Raw genomic sequence first — 19,882 nt, forward strand, 5'->3', positions numbered from 1 at the left:
TTTTCATGGTGTTTGACAGTTTTAAAATGCTGTCCCCTATATGGATGCATGTGACATTCATAGCCCAGCAGCTAGGCACCAATCGTGTAGACAGGAACCTTTCATTGCTACAGGGCAGGGTCTGTGGGTCACTCCAACATCTTCCAACCCCAGAGCTGCACGTTCCCACCTTAGATGGAGCCAGAGTGCTCACGGATGTAACTCAAGGCAAATCTTTTGTGAGGAATGCCAATTCTTTCTTTTCTCTTCCTTTTGTCAGGCAACCTGTCAGTTTACTTCTTCTGGCATCTGGAGCTGTGTTTGCCAAGAGGGCTATGACGGAGATGGCCTTCTGTGCTATGGAAATGCAGCCGTGGTAAGTAAGCAAGACAAGCTCTTGTGCAGAATAATAAAGACAAAAGTCTTTTAGAAACTAAACAAAACTCTTCGCTAGGATGCCTTTACAGTGCTCTGCCAATCATTTGCTCCAGGAAATTCCCTACGAAGCAAGCTGCTTCGTGCAGATGTCATATGTGTTCTGTGGGTCACAAGCCTAAAGGCTGCTGAGGGCTCGCTTTTGTTTGGTACCTTCTATGCACCAAGCAGGGGGACTTCTTTTCTTGGTGTCCTACCTCTTCCCATTCGCAAACTTCCCTAATGAGCAGCTAACTGACCCTGCTAGCTCTCTAGAAGACAATCTAAGCTAACCTGCCCGCGGGCCTCAGCGGCAGAGTGGGGGATCCAGCCCGAGGCTGTGTAAGCGCAGGGCTCAGGCACTTAGCCACCAGGGCCGAGTACTCAGGGAGAGGGCCATGCACATCACACCGAATTGTCCTCGCTCAGACGTGGTCTGTCTCCCCAACCTCAGGACTGTGAACGCTTGAGGGCAGATCTTTGTCTTGTCTCCTACTTCGCTCCCAGTGTTTCCAAAGAGTTGTTGAATGAGAAATAAATCGATAAATGTTCTCACTTCATTTTGTTCAACTTGCTGCACTTTGCTTCCTGCCCCTCCTCTCTGCTGAAACCACCGGGCCCACAGTCCCCAGGGCTGCGACCCCTTCCCACCCAAGCCTCGCCCCAGCCCGCGTTCCCCTGGGCTGATGGCCCATCTGGCCCTCGGCCTTCCTGCCTCTTCAGGGTCCTGCCCACCCTTCACTTTACGCTCTTCCTTCTACTCACCCTGTTGGGACAGGAGCTCCTGACACCCAGATCATGGAGGGGTGACCCAACATTTTCTCACTGCCCATGAGCCTCGCATCCTAAAACCTAAGCCCCAACACTCTGCTTTCACAATTCCCTCTCCTCAACAGAAAGCAAGATGAGGTCCAAACACTTAGCCCGGCGCTCCGGGCGTCTCTACGCGGGCTCCACTCACTTAGCCCAGCCATCCGGTTACCTGCTCCACTCGCCTCTCCCACAGACCCTGGCCTCCTCTCCCCGTCTTCCTGCCATCAACTCTCGTCCCACCTGCACCCCCTCTCCCTTGGAGCAGCCCCCTCAGGAGATCACTCATGCATCTCAACTCTTGCCCTTGTCAGTTTACTAATTCGCTGATAGGTATTTACTAACTCATTTAATAACCTCAACTACTTTCAAAAAGGAGTGGAGACAACTCTAAGATTTATTGCCTCTGTGCATATTTGCATGTGATAACCATTGTGGCCATTTTCATGGTGTTTAATAGTTTTAAAATGCTGTCCCCTACACGGATGCATGTGGCATTCATAACCCCAGCAGCAAGGCATCATCATATTCATTTTTCAGACGAGACACCTGAGTTCTCAGAGAGGTTAAGTGACTTGCCCAAGATCGCACTGGTAGTAAAGGGCAGACTCAGGAAATGAACCTGGTCTTTTTCAACTCAGGAGCAGGGTTTCCCCTACCACACCTGCACATGTCACTGATCTAATGGCACTGCCTTCAAAGTCTCAACTTCCCCCAAACAAGTAAAAGTTGTGTGAGGGCAGAAGTCATCTTTTCCTTTTTGTGTCTTCTACCCTCCCTTCACTCCAACCTGGTGCCCACCGCAGCGGTTCAGTATACATGTTCATTAACACATTCCACGGTAGAGAAATGCAAAGTAGGAGTGGCTAAGACAGAGCAAGGCCCGCATCACAGCTTCTGTTCTAAGCACTTTAAAACCTTAAGTCCTCCAAATTTCACATCAACCTATCAGTTGGAGATTTTTATTATCCCCATCTTATAGACAAGAAAATTGAGGCCCAGAGAGACTAAGTAACTTGCGTAAGCAATTAGGAAATGACCAAACCAGAGTGAAAAACCAGGGTGGTTGGGCCCTGCCTCCCAAGCCACTACTCAAGGTTGGCTCTGAAAGAGGGCTGCCATTGAGCCCTGTGGCCCTCCATGAGGTTGGGTGCCATGTTCTTAACAACTCAATTCCAATTTGGAAGAACTTCAGGTGATTGTCTGTCTGAAGTTTCTGGAATTCCTTCTTTGCCTCAAATATAGAGGGTAATGGAGCCACTAAGCGTGAAAGAAATGCACACCTCTGGCAACGTGGAAATTCAACCAGCTGGGGCTCCCATTCATGCTGAAAACACAAGTGAGCCCAGCCATAGGAAGGCTAAGTGCGTGCTACTGAGACATGCACTGTGGTTATGCTTCTCATTCATTGTTCCTTTTCTCGTGTTCTCTCTCATCTCTCCCTCCCTCGCTTGCACGACATGAATAAGGAGTTGTCATTTCTCTCTGCGGCAGCTATATTTAATCAGTGGATAAATGTGAGTACCTTTGTTGGAATGCAGGAAATGTACATAATTTTAGAAATTTGGAATGCGTGGAACAGAAAACCGAAAGGAGGGGAGCTGGTAGGAAGGAAGGAAGGCAATCGTCCAGAGCGGTGGCTCTCCACGCTGACTGCACTTTAGGATCACTTTGAATAGCCATGCCGAGGCTCCCACCAGCACACCCTCTGATTCGATTGGCCAGAGGTTACCCTTGGGATCATGCATTGTAAGAGCTTCCCGGGTTATTCTAGCACGCAACCAGGGCTAAAAACTTCTGGTCTAGGTTAAGCCGGAGGGGTCAACTTTGAAAAGTTGGTTGAAACCAATTCAAATGTATACATATAGCTTCTCGCATCAAGAGGTCTTTGTGAAAAGTCAGCATATCATTATTGCAATTCACCGAGTTGGATTTGGTATTCATAGTTGCAATCTGGGGTAATCCATGTGCACTTAGCTGTCAGCCCAACATGCCTAGAGGAGCTTTTTCTTCTCCCCTGGAAAGTTCTATAATGCAGAATCCAATCCCCGCTGTACCAGTTGTCTGAATCTCTCTCATCTTTGCATGGGTGGACCAAGGTCCCTTCATGACCAGTGGTTTATTCCCTTTGAGAAGACACGTGCCAAGATAGGTAATCCACTCCGGGACGGCTCCTTACTGTGTAGCGCCTCTCTGCCCCCAACGCATGGAAGGGCAGGGACTGAGAATCCTATTGTACAATGATGATTTCCGTGTAAACTAACCCCACATGCGTAAGCTTGCGCGGGGGTGAAGTGGACCCAGCTCATCACAATACACAAGAACACATCCTCCCCAACCCTACTTTCAATACTTGAAATCAGCCATGGTGGGAGGGTACACACCACAGAAATCAGGGAACACTACAAATGAAGGCTTTTTGTTTGTTTTTCCTGGGAGCAGCTGTTAAACCTAAGCGCACCACTTCTACCCAGAACTGGCTCTAGGGAAGAACGAAAAGTAGGTTAAGTTTGATTTCAGGCCTCCAGTGTGTCCCCCATGCTGAAATGCTTCCCATAACCTTCCCACCATCCTTATTCCAAGGGCATCCAAGGGTTCCCAAGGTTCTCCGCACATACATGTGTACACACACCCACACACACACAATCAGCAAGACGGTGCTCTGATTCTTTGTTTAGACTAAAGGGTAAATGACTGATCATGACTCAAAGTCTGACTGGAGGATCAGGAAAATGTGCCTTTTGATAAAACTCACAATTTAAATCAGAAGAATGCATCTCATAAGAGCATAGGGGGCACCAGCCAGTGGGTGGGATGGATTTGGGAAAGGGGTCCCTAAGACCTTTCCAGTATCCCTGAAATTACTTCGCATAGGAAGTTTTCATCTCTGCCTAGCATTCAGCCAGCCCTGTCTGTCCTCTAATGTGAATCAGGCCTACTTTCCTTCCCTCCTATGATTCAGAATGCTTCTCTACAAGCCATGCTGTCAGCCGCCTCAAACCTCACTGTCCTCGTGCCCTCCCCGCAAGCTATTGAGAACATGGACCAAGATGAAAAAGCCTTTTGGTTGTCCAAGAGCAATATTCCAGCCCTAATAAAGTAGGTATTATGTATTTAATTCTTCACAATATCTTATTAGCATCAGTGTGAAAGAAGTTCAGTGGAGGGAGGTCACGTGGTCCTTGAGATCCGTGAACCTCAAATGTTCCAGAACTCTCCTACCCCAGAATGATAACAGTTAACGTTATTGACAGCCAACTCTGTGCTAACTGCCTTAGGTGTAACTCAGTTCATCCTCCCAGCAACCCTATGAGATGGGCATTAAAATTAGACCTATTTTAGAGATGTGCAAACTGAGGCAAGGGTGATTAAGTAACTAACCCAAGGTTTCATGGCTGATAATTGCAGGGGAAGAGGTTCTGGCTCCAGAACCTATTTTCTTAACTACTCGATGATACTGCCTCATGCATGGATCCTTCACTGTAGCCATTACGGACTGTCGTTTCAGATACCATGTGCTACTAGGCACGTACAGAGTGGCAGATCTGTGGGCTCTGTCACCTTCTGACATGCTGGCAACGTCTTTGCAGGGCAACTTCCTTCACCTGGCAAAGGCAGATGGGGTAAGAGAGTGTTCTAATTTGTCTGTTTAGTGGAGATGTGTCATCTGTGTTCATGCTGCCCTCTTAACAATTTCTGTGTTGTGGAAATGTCCAAACATGAGCAAACATGGATCAAGAATAGAACTTCCATGTAGGCATCGCCCAGCTTCAACAACTGCCAACATATATTCATACACACACACACACACACACACACACAGGCATGCACACACACATTACTCTGTAGTAGTGATCCTATAAAATGTGCACCCCCCCCCCCACCCACTGGTTGGCCATGTGGCTCCTTCCAACAGACCACAAACTGATCCACAAAGGCAAATCTTTCCATTGTCCTGGGTAAATGTTATGCAATTTCACAACTTTGGTTATTTGTATATGGTTAACTAAAAGCTGATTACTGGTAACCTACTAGAGACGTTATAGATTGCTAAAATTGTATATTAGGTCGGGGTGGATCAACAAATATCTGTTGAGCACCTTCTACGTGGAGTTAGGGCAGTGCCAGAGCCCCATAGAGCTTGCCCTCTGGACCTTACTGCCGTGTGTCAGGACTTAGATTCTGTCTTCATCAGGAAGTCTGGCTGCCCAGCTGCATAGGGCAGTGTTTTATAGCTCTTTATGTGAACTGCACAAGATGAAAATGATGATTCTGCTAGAAAGTGGGAACTGCCACATCAGTGGACCATGGGCCACAGTCAAAAATGTCTTAGAATTACTGCTCTAAAACATTTTTACCTTCCTACTCATCGATGTGAGCACTGTGAAAAGGGTCTATGCCTAGAATTACCAGAATGTATGTACTTCATCAGATCAGTCTTTTTAGAAAGCCAAAAAGAGTTGCATACAGCCCATGGATTCTTTACATATTATAATAATGTCAGTGCATTACATACATATACCAATGTGTTGTTTTCCATAAGTGTTTACTTTTTTTTATGTTTACTTATTTTTGAGAGAGAGAGAGACAGAGCACGAGCAGGGAGGGGTAGAGAGAGAGGGAGACACAGAATCTGAAGCAGGTTCCAGGTTCCAAGCTGTCAGCACAGAGCCTGATGTGGGGCTTGACCCCATGAACCACGAGATCATGACCCGAGCCCAAGTCAGACATTTAACCACCTGAGCCACCCAGGCACCCCTTCCTTCAGTGTTTTAGCTGATTCTCTTAGCAAGCATTTATTGAACACCCATCCTGGGCAGGCTAATCGCAGGTTCTATACATTCTGAGACAAATCAATTGGGACCATTGACCTGGAGGAACTAACCACCAGAGACACATTTTTAATGAGTTCCTATGTCTGATATAAATGTCTCCCTTTAACCAAAAGAGATGTGCAAGGTGGCCAGGAATGCTTATTTCAGGGATTCTGCTGATGTAACTTGGGAGCTGCTCAGGGTGAGACGAGTCCCCTTCTGCACCTAGGGTCCCAGAAGGGATTTTAAATAAAGGGTAATGGTGAGGAGAAGAAGAAAGGAAAGTAGAGAGAACGGAGTCCGAGTTGTGTCATGGTTAGTTGGTGACTGGGTTGGTGGGTAGGTGGGGTAATCAATGTTCTTGAAAAGTAGCTGGATGCTGATCAGGAAAGTCGGTTACTGTCCCCATTAGTTTGCTAAGGCTGCTTTCACCACGTGCCACAAAGCGAGTGGCTCAAACAACAGAGAATTTTGTCTCAAGGTTCTGGGGGCCAGAAGTCCAAGATCGAGGTGTGAGCAAGATTTGTTCCCAAGGGCTGTGGAAGGAGCTGTTCCAGCCTCTCTCCTTGGCTTGGACATGGCCTTCTTCACGCTCACACAGTGTTCTCCCTGTACAGCTATGTCCAAATTTCCTCTTCTTATAAGAACACCAGCCATATTGAACTAAGACCTACCATAATGATCTCATTTTAATGTGATTACCTCTATAAAGACCCTATTTCCAAATAGGTCCCATTCTGAGGTACTAGGGGTTAGGACTCCAATGTATGAATATTGAGGACACAATTCAACCCACACAACACTGTCTACACTGCTTTTCAAACTGCAGGATCACTTTGGTGAGCCTCAACCAGCACTCTCTGAATGAAATAGAAAAGACAAGAATTGGTATTCTGGGACCTCCCAAATAGTAGAGGAAAGTATCACTTCATTTTGATTGTGTGCATACGTGTGTGTGTGTGTGTGTGTGTGTGTGTGTGTGTGTGTGTGTGTGTGATGTCTAGTGTGTCACAATTAAGGACATTTCTAGCTTTGGGTCATTATCCAAAGTGTGAGAGTTGCTACTGCTCAAGAAGTGTAAAACCCAGAAACACTTTCAATCCGTGGATGTACGACTCTAAGGACACTCACCTTCCCATGGTGGCTTGCATTTACAGAATGTCACAATTGAAGGAGCATCTGTCATTGACAGCGACAATGCAGCCACAAATGGCGTGATACACATCATCAACAAGGTACAGACTTGCAATGTTTCACATATCCTGTTCTGTGTCTTTTGCGGGGACAGGCTACCCTTAATGTAAAAGAAACCTGTGTTGTGCCCCATGACTTTAGTGTTAAAACTGTTTAGAGGCTCTGTTCATTCGGTCAGACTCAGCCTATTTATTCAGGCTATGTTCTGCCACGGGCCCTACATCAAGGATTGTCACCTAGATTATATTTATTACTTATGAGGATATCTTAATCAAGAACTGGAGGAGAAGCAAGGGGTTATGTATAGTTTTCCTCTCCCCTTTCTGTATTATTGTACCCTAAAAAGATGGGGGGAAGGAAGGCCCTAGAAAAAAATGGAAAAGGGTAGAAAAGGTGTTTTGAAATTTTCATTTTCTTCAAAGACACAATTCAACGGTACTCAAAGGTATGTGATTAAAAAAAAAAAAAAAGCATAGTGGGAAATGGGAGTTTAAGCTATCCTGTAATTTTCAGTTACTATATTAGGATTTTCATTGAAAATTCAGGTGAGAAGTGAGGGTACATTGGGAACTTTTGAAAGGTGGGAGATCGGAAAAGACAATTAACTAACAGCATTTTAACTAAAATTATCCTCTCTTGGCACTTATATACTCACTTTTGATTTTAATTTACAGAAAAGTTCAACTATTTCTATTCAGAAAAGAGAGGCAAGTTTAAGACTCCTAGATGCGTTATCTTGTAAAAACCTTGCAATTTCTTTGTATTACTGAGAAGCATTAAGAAAAACATTTTTGAGCAAGTGATTCATCACTTGCACAGAAATATGTTGGGTTTATGACTTTTTTTTAATGTCTATTTACTTAGAGAGAGTCGGGGGGTGGCGGCAAAGAGAGAGAGAGAGAGAGAGGGAGAGAGAATCCCAAGCAGGCTCCTCACTGTCAGCGCGGAGCCTGACGCAGGGCTTGAACGCATGAAACGTGAGATCACGACCGGAGTTGAAATCAGGAATCAGACGCTTAACCGACTGAGCCACACAGGCGCCCTGGGTTTATGAAGAACATTACTTAGCAAGGGTATTTTTCTTCTCCAATCCTGGCTTTCCAAAGGACTAAAAACCTTTTTGGAAAACATAAAATTACCCCGACTCATTTACACACCTTGTTAGTACAGCGATACCTCAGTCTGTCTCCTGAACTGAGTATTATCATGGGGCCAGTTCAGGTCTCACCTCCTCTTTCAAGCCTTCCTTCATCCCTGTGGCCCCTATCATCAAGGATGGCGTGTAGTATCTGGGTACCAGCCCGTAGCTAGCTATGTGACCTTGGGCAAGCCACATAACCAATCTGAGCCTCATTTTTCTCCTCTGGTAAGAATTAAATAACACCTTCTCGGGGCACCTGGGTGGCTCAGTCGGTTAAGCGTCCGACTTCAGCTCAGGTCACGATCTCACACTCAGTGAGTTTGAGCCCCGCATCGGGCTTTGGGCCGATGGCACAGAGCCTGGAGCCTGCTTCCGATTCTGTGTCTCCCTCTCTCTCTGCCCCTCCCCCGTTCATGCTCTGTCTCTCTCTGTCTCAAAAATAAATAAACGTTAAAAAAAAAATTAAAAAAATAAATAAATAAATAACACCTTCTCTCTCGATGCCTGCTGCCCAGCAGGCCTTCCCTCCACAAATGCTGGTTTTATGCCTTTCTCCTTCCTCTGTCCTCCCATGGGAGGAACTGGGTGTATGGTTCATCCAGCACACTATGCCCTCCCACCTGATGGCAGGTCCCAGGGGGGTGGGCCGCACTGCTGTGTCCCTCGGCAGCAGTGGCACCCAGCCTCATCCACGGTGACAGTTAGGATGGTTGACAGCCCAGCAGGTACAGGGCACCGTACAAAATATCCCGTCACATTCTCTCATTTAATTTTTACAACGGCCCTAAGAAAATAGACGTGACTGTCCTCACGTCACAAATAGGACAGATAAGGGGCACCCAGGTGGCTCAGTCAGTTAAGCGTCAATTCTTGATTTCAGCTCAGGTCATGATCTCACGGTTCGTGAGTTCGAGCCCTGCGTCGGGCTCGGCACTGACAGTGCGGAGCCTGCTTGGGATTCTCTCTGTCTCCCTCTTTCTCTCCCTGTCCCTCCCTCGCTCGTGCTTGCTCTCTCTCTAAATAAATAAATAAATGGGGCGCCTGGGTGGCTCAGTCGGTTAAGCGTCCGACTTCGGCTCAGGTCACGATCTCGCGGTATGTGAGTTCGAGCCCTGCGTCGGGCTCTGTGCTGACTGCTCAGAGCCTGGAGCCTGTTTCAGATTCTGTGTCTCCCTCTCTCTCTGACCCTCCCCCGTTCATGCCCTGTCTCTCTCTGTCTCAAAAATAAATAAACGTTAAAAAAAAAAAAAAACTTTATAAAAAATAAATAAATAAACAAACAAACACACACTCTTTTTAAAAACTGAGACAACTAAGGCCCCTCATGGTTAAATAACTGGATTGAGGAAGAAGTTATGTGACCACAAAAGATTCCTGGATGCCTGTCAACTGGCTCAAGGTCTCTGCTTAGCCTCTGGGTTGCGCTGGCCCCCTAAAGACCTCCTGTACCCACCCGTGGACCTGCGTCAGGGCCACCAGGAACACTTGTACAAGTTGTGCCGTGTATAAAGGCGCCTGGTTAAAACCCAGCCCCCTTCACTCCCCAGGCTGCGCACCCATTTGGTATCGCCAAGTGTCAGAGGAAATGGTGCCCTTTTTAAAATGCGCAGAGAGGGGCGCCTGGGTGTCTTGGTCGGTTAAGCGTCCGACTTCGGCTCAGGTTACGATCTCATGGTCGGTGAGTTCGAGCCCGGCGTTGGGCTCTGTGCTGACAGCTCAGAGCCTGGAGCCTGTTTTCAGGTTCTGTGTCTCCCTCTCTCTCTGCCCCTCCCCTGTTCATGCTCTGTCTCTCTCTGTCTCAAAAATAAATAAACGTTAAAAAAAAATTTTTTAAATGCGCAGAGGCACTCTTCATTGCATATTGTCACGTGACATGAACTTACGTACCGGAGGGCAACAAGCCCTGCTGACACATGCTAACAGAGTTTGGGGGCTTACTTCCCCAGGTTCTGGTGCCTCGAAGAAGTCTAACTGGCTCCCTACCAAACCTGCTCACGCGGCTGGACCAGATGCCCAACTATTCCATCTTCCGGGGCTACATCATTGTAGGTACCACATTCTCTGCGTGACCCACTTGCTCAGGTTACCTGGCAACGGGAATCCCTCATGCGTTCTTGTCTCCCTCCATTGCAGCAATATAATCTGGCGAGTGCGATCGAGGCAGCTGATGCTTATACAGTGTTTGCTCCAAACAACGACGCCATTGAGAATTACATCCGGGAGAAGAAGATTGCAACTCTAGTAGGTATTGGGAAGGATAACCAGGCAAATTATTTTCTGACCGTTCAAACTCAACCTCTTTCCATCCATCAGTCATGTACAGTCTCACTCTTTCAATCAAAACTTCCTTGTCCATGTGCAGACACTTAATGTAAACCCGCACCGAGACTTTCTCCGCTTTCTTGTTTCATTCATACCCATGGAAGCACACACTGGGGCCCTTGTACACGAGGACGCAGGTGTCCCAGGAACCTGGAAGGATCCTCATAGTCACCCTCCTTCCTGGCCCTGCCTCTCCTGGCCCCGGGCCACTGAGATGTCTGCGGCAAGGACGGAGAGAGAGTGGGTGGTCTCTGTCTTCATCCTCTTCTCCCACCTCTGTCCTTCCTGGTTTCTAACATCTGGGGCTACACAGCCCAGATTTGTCAAAGGACTTTGTCAAAGAATGCAGAGCTCCAATATGACACTGTCTGCCTCAAAACCCTTGAATGCGTCCCCATCTCAGTTCAGACTACCTCCCCAGATATCTAAGGCCTCCATTAACTGGCCACCATTCATCTTCTATTCGGTGGTTGCTCCGGAATTTTCACATAGGGGCCGGGGGTTGCCCTGCCCCCAGCCCCCTGCCCTCAGCCCCCTGCCCCATGATGAGAGAATATGTTTGAAGGTGTATTTGCACAGCAAGCACACAGCTTTCTTTCCCTTACATCTTCAAATAGGGTGACTGAGCCCCAGATACTAACGAAATGCGGACTTACCTGTGAAGCCCCTTAGTGTCATCCTTGGGCCCACCCATTCTCTGCAGAAACCACATGGTCTAATCAGAGGGACGGTCTCAGAGACCCTAAACAAGCCAAGATGTGTTTGGTGCCTTTGTTCATATCTACCCACACATGCACACACACATGTGCACACACACATGTGCGTGCATACACACACACACACACACACACACACACACACTGCCCTTTTGCCTTCACTACCTCCTGAATCTCCCTACCTATTCTTCAAGTCCACTCTGACTGCCTCAGGGAAGCTGGCCCTGGCCACCAGAGCCTTCAGAAAATCTCCCCTGCCTCTGAATTCAGATCATTTGCACACCCCTGCAGTACTATCTGGGTGAATTGTCCTTTCAAGTGAGCGAACCTTAGCTCTCCAAGTAGATTATAAACTCCATGAAGTCAGAGACACTGTCCTAGATTTTTGTGACTTGCATATTGAAAAAGCAGGACACCTGGGATGGGATCAGGATCCTGGGATCTCCTCTGCCCTGCCCCAGTCCCTTTGAATGTGTCCAGTGGAAAATATTCTTTTCCTCCCCTGGGATGAAACTTCAGGCAATCCCACAACTTTTCCGTTTTTCCCAAAAGTCCTATGACCATGTGAAGTCACAAACACAGTCTCAATTAAGTTAAAAAAAATTCCAGTAATAATCAACATGTCGAACTGGATTTCAAATCACATCTCTCACTGTTCCCTGCTGGGGCTTTGTCTAGGTGAGAAACTGGAGGAGGGGGCTTGTTCTTGAATCAACCAGGGTCCATCAGGAGACAGAAGCCATACCGGAGAGAGTTTAATATCATGAATTGTTGATCGGGTACAAAGCTATGTAAACATAACTGAAAGGTTAAAAGGAGGGAGAGAGAAGTCAGAGGTAGCAGTAGCAGGAAGCATCTAGACCCAAAAGGCTGGAAGAGCAAAAGGAAGAGGTTAGAATTACTAAAATTTAGAGAAATGCAGAGCAAGAGCCTCTCGGAGCTGTAACTCTGACCTCTGCGGAGGGGGCAATGTTCACCTGGCGTCTCTGACCCTGAAGGAGGGTCCCTGGGGGTCCAGGACCCAGAATCCAGCAGAGGGTGTTGCCTGGCAGGGGCTGAGAAGCCCTTCCCTCCAGATCCAGCTGCCCCTCTGGGGTGCAGAGCGGGGCTTGGGTGATGCCCATAGAAACAGGAAGCAAACAGAAGGAAGAAATCCCTTCTCCCTCCTTCAGTTCTAATAGGCCTCACAGTCTCCTTCTAGCACTTTCTACTGGCAGAACCTACCAGGAGCCCAGGCAAAGGAAAACTGTAGACTGCGGTCGCAACTGCGGCATCACAAAAGCAGAGTGTGGAGGGTGGGTTCGGGGTTCTCAGGAGGAGAACTGAAAAGGGTAGGAAGGGTCTTACCTAACTGGTACCATCTTGAGATGCCATTGCTGTTTCTGGGCCAGGTCAGGGTTTCAAAGCGTGCTCTCTCTCCCCCTCCCTCTTCCTACCCTCTCCCCACTTTGGTGGGTCCTTCGGAGACCCCACTCATCACCAGTGGTCTCTGACTGCTGTCCCCTGACCTGTGTGCATGCATCCTACTGCTGTAGTCACTTATCTCCTCCTTGGACCCTAAGCATCCAGAACCCGCCTCCGGCTTTTCCCCAGGGGGAACCTGTCTGCCCCAGTGAGCACCCATCTAAGATAGGACCTAAGGCCCCAGTTCTCTCAGAGAACCACACATCTGGTCCACAGGACACACGTCCTCTCTCGTCCCAAGCCAGCGCTGGGAGTGCTGGCCTGTCCACCCTCCTCCCCCCTCCACCCTGCCAGCCAGCTATGACATGAGATTGCTCAGCTCTGAGTATAACCTGGTCCCATAGGTCACCCTATCTGCAGGGCACACAGATCATGTTCTTCAAAACATCCCATCGAATCTCCTCTTGTAGCCCCTGAGGCGAAAGGCAGGCTGGGGTATGGGGACCCTCTGTTCACAGCACATCTCTTCAAAGAAATCATCTCAGTCTGGGTTTTAGGGTCACATCAGGAGTTCCTGACCATCCCACATGGAAGACTGGCCAAGTCCGAGGTATGGCGTCTCAGATTTAGTATTTCACATCTATCGCCTCATGATGTCTTGGCAAAAACTTGCAGTTCAACAAGCTGTTGCTCTTGTGATCCCCACGGTGCCTGGCAAGTGACTGGGACAGGCTGACCTATGGGTTGACTCTCAGTTCTGTGTGTTGCCCAGGAGGAGGACGTGCTCAGGTATCACGTGGTCTTGGAGGAGAAACTCCTGAAGAACAACCTGCACAACGGCATGCACCGGGAGACCATGCTGGGCTTTTCCTTCTTCGTCGGCTTCTTCCTCCGTGACGACCAGGTGCGATCCTTTTACTTACCACCCAGGAAGGAGGGGTGCCTGGGCAGCCCAGTCGGTTAAGCGTCCGACTCTTGGTTTCGGCTCAGGTCATGATCTCATGGGTTTCGTGGGTTCGAGCCCCATCTCGGGCTCTGCCCTGGCAGCATGGAGCCTGCTTGGGATTCTCTCTCTCTCCCTCTCTCTCTGACCCTCCCCTGCTCCCGCTGTCTCTATCTCTCTCAAAATAAATATATAAACCAAAAAACAAAACCAAACCAACAGGAATGACAGGAATGAGGGTCTTAGCGCCTATCCACCATCATCACTTCCTTGTTGAAACAAATCTCACCAGTGCTTCCTCCACCTTATCCACAAAGGACAGTTGCCTATGTTCCACCGTAAAGAGAAAACAGACTGTCAAGCTTCAACACACTCCCTGTTACCAGCCTCGGGACAATCAGTGCGGCTTCACTAATCACGGTATTTGAATTCCAGCAGTCACAGGTGCCCTTTGACAGTGATTCCTAACAAACCCAACAGACAGTCCCTGAGCACTCTCTAAGATAACAGTGGACATGGCAACAAACCCCAACTCCCAGGACATGGCACTGGCTGAGGGGGCCAAGTGACACGTGGGGTCCAGCAGCCAAATGAGTAACGTCATGATTGCCTGATCGCACAGACCGCAGTCCTGGGACCGACTGCCCCCACACGGATGCTCAGTATTTACCTCACACAACCCCTAATTATTTCAAAGTCTTCAGGATTCATGAAAAAGAATTGATGAGACTAAACATTTGAAGTATTTCAAGTGTAGGGGCTCCTGAGTGGCTCAGTTGGTTAAATGTCCAACTGTGGCTCAGGTCAAGATCTCACAGTTTGTGAGTTTGAGCCCCGCATTGGGCTCTGTGCTGACAGCTCGGAGCCTGGAAACTGCTTCAGATTCTTTGTCTCCCTCTCTCTCTCTGCCCCTCCCCTGCTCGCGCGCTCTCTCTCTCTCTCTCTCTCTCTCTCTCTCAAAAATAAACATTAAAAAAAATTTTAATTTAAAAAAATAAAAATAAAGTGCTTCAAGTGTAATTCTATTTAAATATTTCAAACATCAAGGAAGATCAGTTTATGAAAATTCAGCGAGAAACTCACAGGGTGATTCTAGTATAAATTCTCCTAAGGAAAACTAATAAAAACAAATTATTGTTTAAGATAACCTAGGTGTTCTGTGAAAAGGAAAGTTTAATCACAGACATTTTTGAACAATAATATTATTGGAGGCTTTCAAAAAGTGCAATCCTGGGGCACCTGGTGGTTCAGTCAGTTAAACATCTGACTTGAGTTCAGGTCTAACAGTTCATGGGTTCGAGCCCTGCATCAGGCTCTGTGCTGACAGCTCAGAGCCTGGAGCCTGCTTGGCATTCTGTGTCTCCCTCTCTCTCTCTGCCCCTCCCCTACTTGTACTCTCCCTCTCTCTCTCTCTCCCTCTCAAAAATAAATAAACTTTAAAAAATAAAAATAAAAAAGTGCAATCTTAAAAGCAATGCTCTCAATGGTATTGTCATTGAACCACAAGTTAATTTTTGTGTGCGTTTTGTTTTAACCTGCTTGGGTTAAAAAAAAAAAAAAAAAAAGAGCTTGAGTCTTACAGAATAATCTAACTCCAAATATTCTCCTCTGACTCCTGTAAATAGTCCCACCTATTGTACAATAACTTTGAAGAGATCCTTTTAGATACATTTTCTTATTTTTCCCATTAAGCAAGTTTTGATTGGTAAAGAACTTATTTTTTTGTTTTTATCCATATCATTTTTTTAAATGTTTATTTGTTTTTGAGAGAGAGAGAGTTTGTGAGAGTATGCAAGTGGAGGAGGGGCAAAGAGAAAGAAGGACAGAGGATCCAAAGTGGGCTCTGTGCTAACAGCAGAAAGCCCAACATGGGATTCGAACCCATGAACGGTGAGATCATGACCTGATCCGAAGTCGGCCGCTTAACCGACTGAGCCACCCAGGCGCCCCTCAAATAAAAATTTTTTTTTTTTTTAAAGTCATTTTTTTTTTTTTGAGACAGAGAGAGACATAGCATGAACGGGGGAGGGGCAGAGAGAGAGGGAGACACAGAATCGGAAGCAGGCTCTAGGCTCTGAGCCATCAGCACAGAGCCCGACGCGGGGCTCGAACTCACGGACAGTGAGATCATGACCTGAGCTGAAGTCGGCCGCTTAACTGACTGAGCCACCCACGCGCCCCTCAAATAAAAATTTTAATGCAGCCTGTAATTCCCTGAGTACATCTCACCATGAAGATGATTCAGACTTTTTTCATGCAAATCAACAGTATTACAGCATCAGAAGTTCTGCCATTTTGATATTTTTTAAAGTGTTCAGTGTCTCAGAATTCTGGAAGTTTGTGGTGCAACCACCATTCGACACGACCAGTGAAGTTCCCGGCTAGTCTTACAGATCTACACAGACGCTAGAACACCTGTGGAGCTCGGCCGTGATTTACCTCAACACCCAGTGGAAAGTCACCTGACTTCAAATAAACATAAGGGACTTCAACATTCCATGGGAGTTCAAGTTTCAGCACTTGGAAGAATCATTTTAATATTGCTGCTGTGGGGAGTCTGGGGATGTTATTAATCATTTTGAAGCCCTTATTGGTTACAAACTTAACTTTTTCTTAGTGCACTGAAGATTTCCCCTTCTCCCAACTCACACACACACACACACACACACACACACACACACAGAGACCAATTTTTTAAAGAACCATTTGTTTCCAGTTTTATTATTTACATTAATGAACGAATTAGTAGATTCCCTTGTTTTGTATTACTCAATCATTAAGGTATCCTCTCCTTAAAAAAAATCAAAATAAAACAAGTTATAGCTCAAAGTTGAATTGGAGTTAGCAGCCTTTCATGAAGAACCTCTGAGCATTCACCACACACTGGGAAATGATACTACCTAGTGGAACTCTTTTCACAAACAAAAACACTAAAAAAAATGCTAGTTATTGTTTTTTCTTAAGTGCCTGTCACTTGGCCTTTGTGAGGGTTGCTTGCCAATTAACCATAGAGATGCCAATTAACCATAGAGATGTGCTGAAAGGCCAATGAGTCTCATTCTCCACATCTTCGTTTTGGAAGGCATTCACACCTCCAGGACCACCAGTCCACAGCACAGCTGAGCACGTCCGTGGTGCCATTTTGCCAGTGGCACTAACATAACAATCATGATTCAGAATTCCTCAAATGGTCATAAACCACCTAATGTGAGAGGTGGAGTGAAACCTTAGAGATTCTCTAGAACAGCCTCTTCCTTTTACAAAAGAGGAAGTTGAGATTTAGAGAGGAAAAACCATTGGCCCATCGTCACACAACAAGTTGGCGCCAGGTGCGAGACTGTTACTTAGACTCTCCTCCCTTAGGAGGGCCTTTTCCACTACAGTGTGTTACCTTCGAGGTGAATACTGGAATATCTCCTAGGTTGTTGTGATATTGTTGCCTCCAATCCCGATCTTCCCTACTTCCCTTGAAATCACTACACTAAAACTCACATTTAACTCTCTTGGTTATAGCTCTACGTAAATGAGGCTCCAATAAACTACACCAATGCAGCCACTGACAAGGGAGTGATCCATGGTTTGGGGAAAGTTCTGGAAATTCAGAAGAATAGATGTGACAACAACGACACTACGATTGTACAAGTAAGTTATATCCAAGGCCAGTGATGCAACTGTTGGCTTAGTTTTTTATACACTTGTTAAGCATGAGTTTCAACTATCAGGGTATCTCAATTCAGTTGAAAAACACTGAGTGAGCATCTCTGATGTACAAAAAAGCAGAATGAGCTTGGCTCTACAAAGGTATATAAGACATGATCCCTACCCCAATGGACTCAAAATCTGGTGCAATAAATTATACCTTGAGTACCTGGGAACGTGCCTGGGGGGTTGTATTGAGCAGAATTCTCAAGCCATGGTCTTCGTCAAAGGGAAAACAAGCCATGCCTAGCGCAGGCTCAGAGGGGGGCTATAGTCCACCTATGGCAGATATTGGCCAAACCTGGTCTATGAGGAGAGAAAATAAAGAGGTGGATTATTTCAGTGTAACATAAGATGCAGTAATGGAGACTTTTCAGTCCATGAGATAGTGTAGGATCTTTCTCGATAGTAATAGCTGCTGACGTTTTGGGGGCGCTTCTTATGTGCCAGGCACTGCACATATTCTATGTGGTTTTAATGGTTTTACACAGGTTAATACACATGTTACATGTACCATGCTCACAATACCCTACAAAATAGGTACTATTACTATCCCCATTTTGCAGATGGGGAAAACGAGCCACAGAGAGGCTAAGTAATGCACCAGGTTCACAGAGCTAGCAAGTGGCAGACAAGGAGTTAAAATCCAGGCAGTCTGGCCCCAGAGCCAGAACCCTGAACAACCACACCATCCTGTCTGGTGCAAGCCAAGTTAAGAACCAGTCACACTGACCTCCTCCTGTTCTAGGAATGGGTCACATTTAAAATTTTCTGTCATTCCTAACTAGTGCTCATTATTTTACAATAGTATCTATCAGCTCCGTACTGACCCCTCAGCTCCCCGTGCTCCCAAGGCCGGGCACCGTGTGTGACACATCCTCTCAGTCTGGGAATCTCGACAAATTCACTAAATAATGGGTTTTCCGTGAAGGAGGGCTGTTGTTAAAGGAATTGGGATGTAAATGAGGTAAGAGGATAATTAGTATCAGAGAGTAGAGGAAAGCAATGCTAAGACATCCCAGACCTCAAGTAGTTGAAGGGCTTATCTAAATGAACGGGAAAGAAGCTGATCGGATGAGCTCCCCTAATATCTTTCTGAGTTTCAATTCTATATGCTAATACTGTCAGCTTCAAGGTCTGGAAAATACTTTGCAGTAAAAGCAATAACCATGAAATGTTCACTTTGCCTCTGTGTTTTACCAAGGGAAAATGTGGGAAGTGTTCCCAGCTGCCGATCTGCCCACCTGGAACTAAACCACTAGTAAGTATTTTGTCTTCTTTTATAAAATAGTTTCCAGATCCTAGGCGGTCCGAATTAGAAAATGAACCTCAAGCATATCTCATTTTCTCTGCCCTCATCCCTGTATTTTAATCCCTGCGTTTTAATTTAATTTTACCTTCTTATATTATATGCATCTTTCTAAAGTCTTGAATCCATTTTTTTTTTGGACCAAAGTAAAATTTAATTAGTACATAAATAGAAGCCGGGGTTCACATCATTCGATGCACAATGCAGGAAGAGATTTTTCACTTTCTACATCTTTCACATCCCAGAAGCCAGTCAAGGATAAGAGCAAGAAATCTTATCAGAGAAGGCAGACTGTATATCCAAACAACATCCAATCTGGATGAGTTTCCTTTTAGTTGAAGTTACAACTTCCTCTAAGAAACAGATGGCAAACTTGGGAGAAGTAAACATGTCTTTGAATTGATTACTAATCTATGTTTCTTGTAGCTATTTATTATAAGAGCCACTCCTGATAATGTTCCAATCGTTACCAAAAAAAAAATAGATGGAGAGCGCCTGGGTGGCTCAGTCAGTTAAGCGTCCGACTTCTGCTCAGGTCATGATCTCACAGTTCGTGGGTTTGAGCCCTACATCGGGCTCTGTGCTGACAGCTCAGAGCCTGGAGCCTGCTTCAGATTCTGTGTCTCCCTCTCTCTGGCCCTCCCCCACCCACCCTTTGTGTGTGTGTGTGTGTGTGTGTGTGTGTGTGTGTGTGGGTGTGTGTCTCTCTCTCAAAACTAAACATAAAAACATTTTTTTAAAATAGATGCTTATGCACCTTCCATAGCATGAGAATAAAAATTTTTAATGATGGGGCACCTTGGTGGCTCAGTTAATCATCCAACTCTTGGTTTTGGTTTGGGTCATGATCTTAGGGTCATGAGATCAAGCCCTTCCATGCCCAATGGAGCATGCTTGGGATTCTCTCTCTCCCTCTCCCTCACGTTGTCTCTCTGAAAAAGAAGGAAGGAAGGAAGGAAGGAAAGAAAGAAAGAAAGAAAGAAGGAAGGAAGGAAGGAAGGAAGGAAGGAAGGAAAACTTATAATGAAAACAATGCTGATTCTCTCACTGGAGTTTTAATCTGGTACATTACAGGATATTTTTATCTAGTTTACAACTTTTCCTACAACTTCTCCTGAGTTAGTTTTCTAGACAAAA

At 46.2% G+C, this 19,882-nt stretch overlaps 1 protein-coding gene across 1 annotated transcript in view; it reads left to right on the plus strand.

The window, feature by feature from the left end:
- STAB2 (stabilin 2) overlaps positions 1-19,882 on the plus strand; it is a 164,291-nt gene that overhangs the window by 85,867 nt on the left and 58,542 nt on the right. The window contains exons 27-36 of the mRNA XM_060656580.3: positions 260-355; positions 2,673-2,720; positions 4,166-4,302; positions 4,712-4,826; positions 7,175-7,252; positions 10,299-10,397; positions 10,486-10,593; positions 13,567-13,698; positions 17,251-17,379; positions 18,641-18,697. Of these exons, the coding sequence (XP_060512563.3) occupies positions 260-355; positions 2,673-2,720; positions 4,166-4,302; positions 4,712-4,826; positions 7,175-7,252; positions 10,299-10,397; positions 10,486-10,593; positions 13,567-13,698; positions 17,251-17,379; positions 18,641-18,697 (999 nt within the window). The remainder of the gene's footprint in view (positions 1-259; positions 356-2,672; positions 2,721-4,165; positions 4,303-4,711; positions 4,827-7,174; positions 7,253-10,298; positions 10,398-10,485; positions 10,594-13,566; positions 13,699-17,250; positions 17,380-18,640; positions 18,698-19,882) is intronic.

This window comes from Panthera onca, chromosome B4 (genome assembly GCF_046562875.1).
Source record: "Panthera onca isolate mPanOnc1 chromosome B4, mPanOnc1 haplotype 2, whole genome shotgun sequence".
In the NCBI taxonomy this organism is placed as follows: domain Eukaryota; kingdom Metazoa; phylum Chordata; class Mammalia; order Carnivora; family Felidae; genus Panthera; species Panthera onca.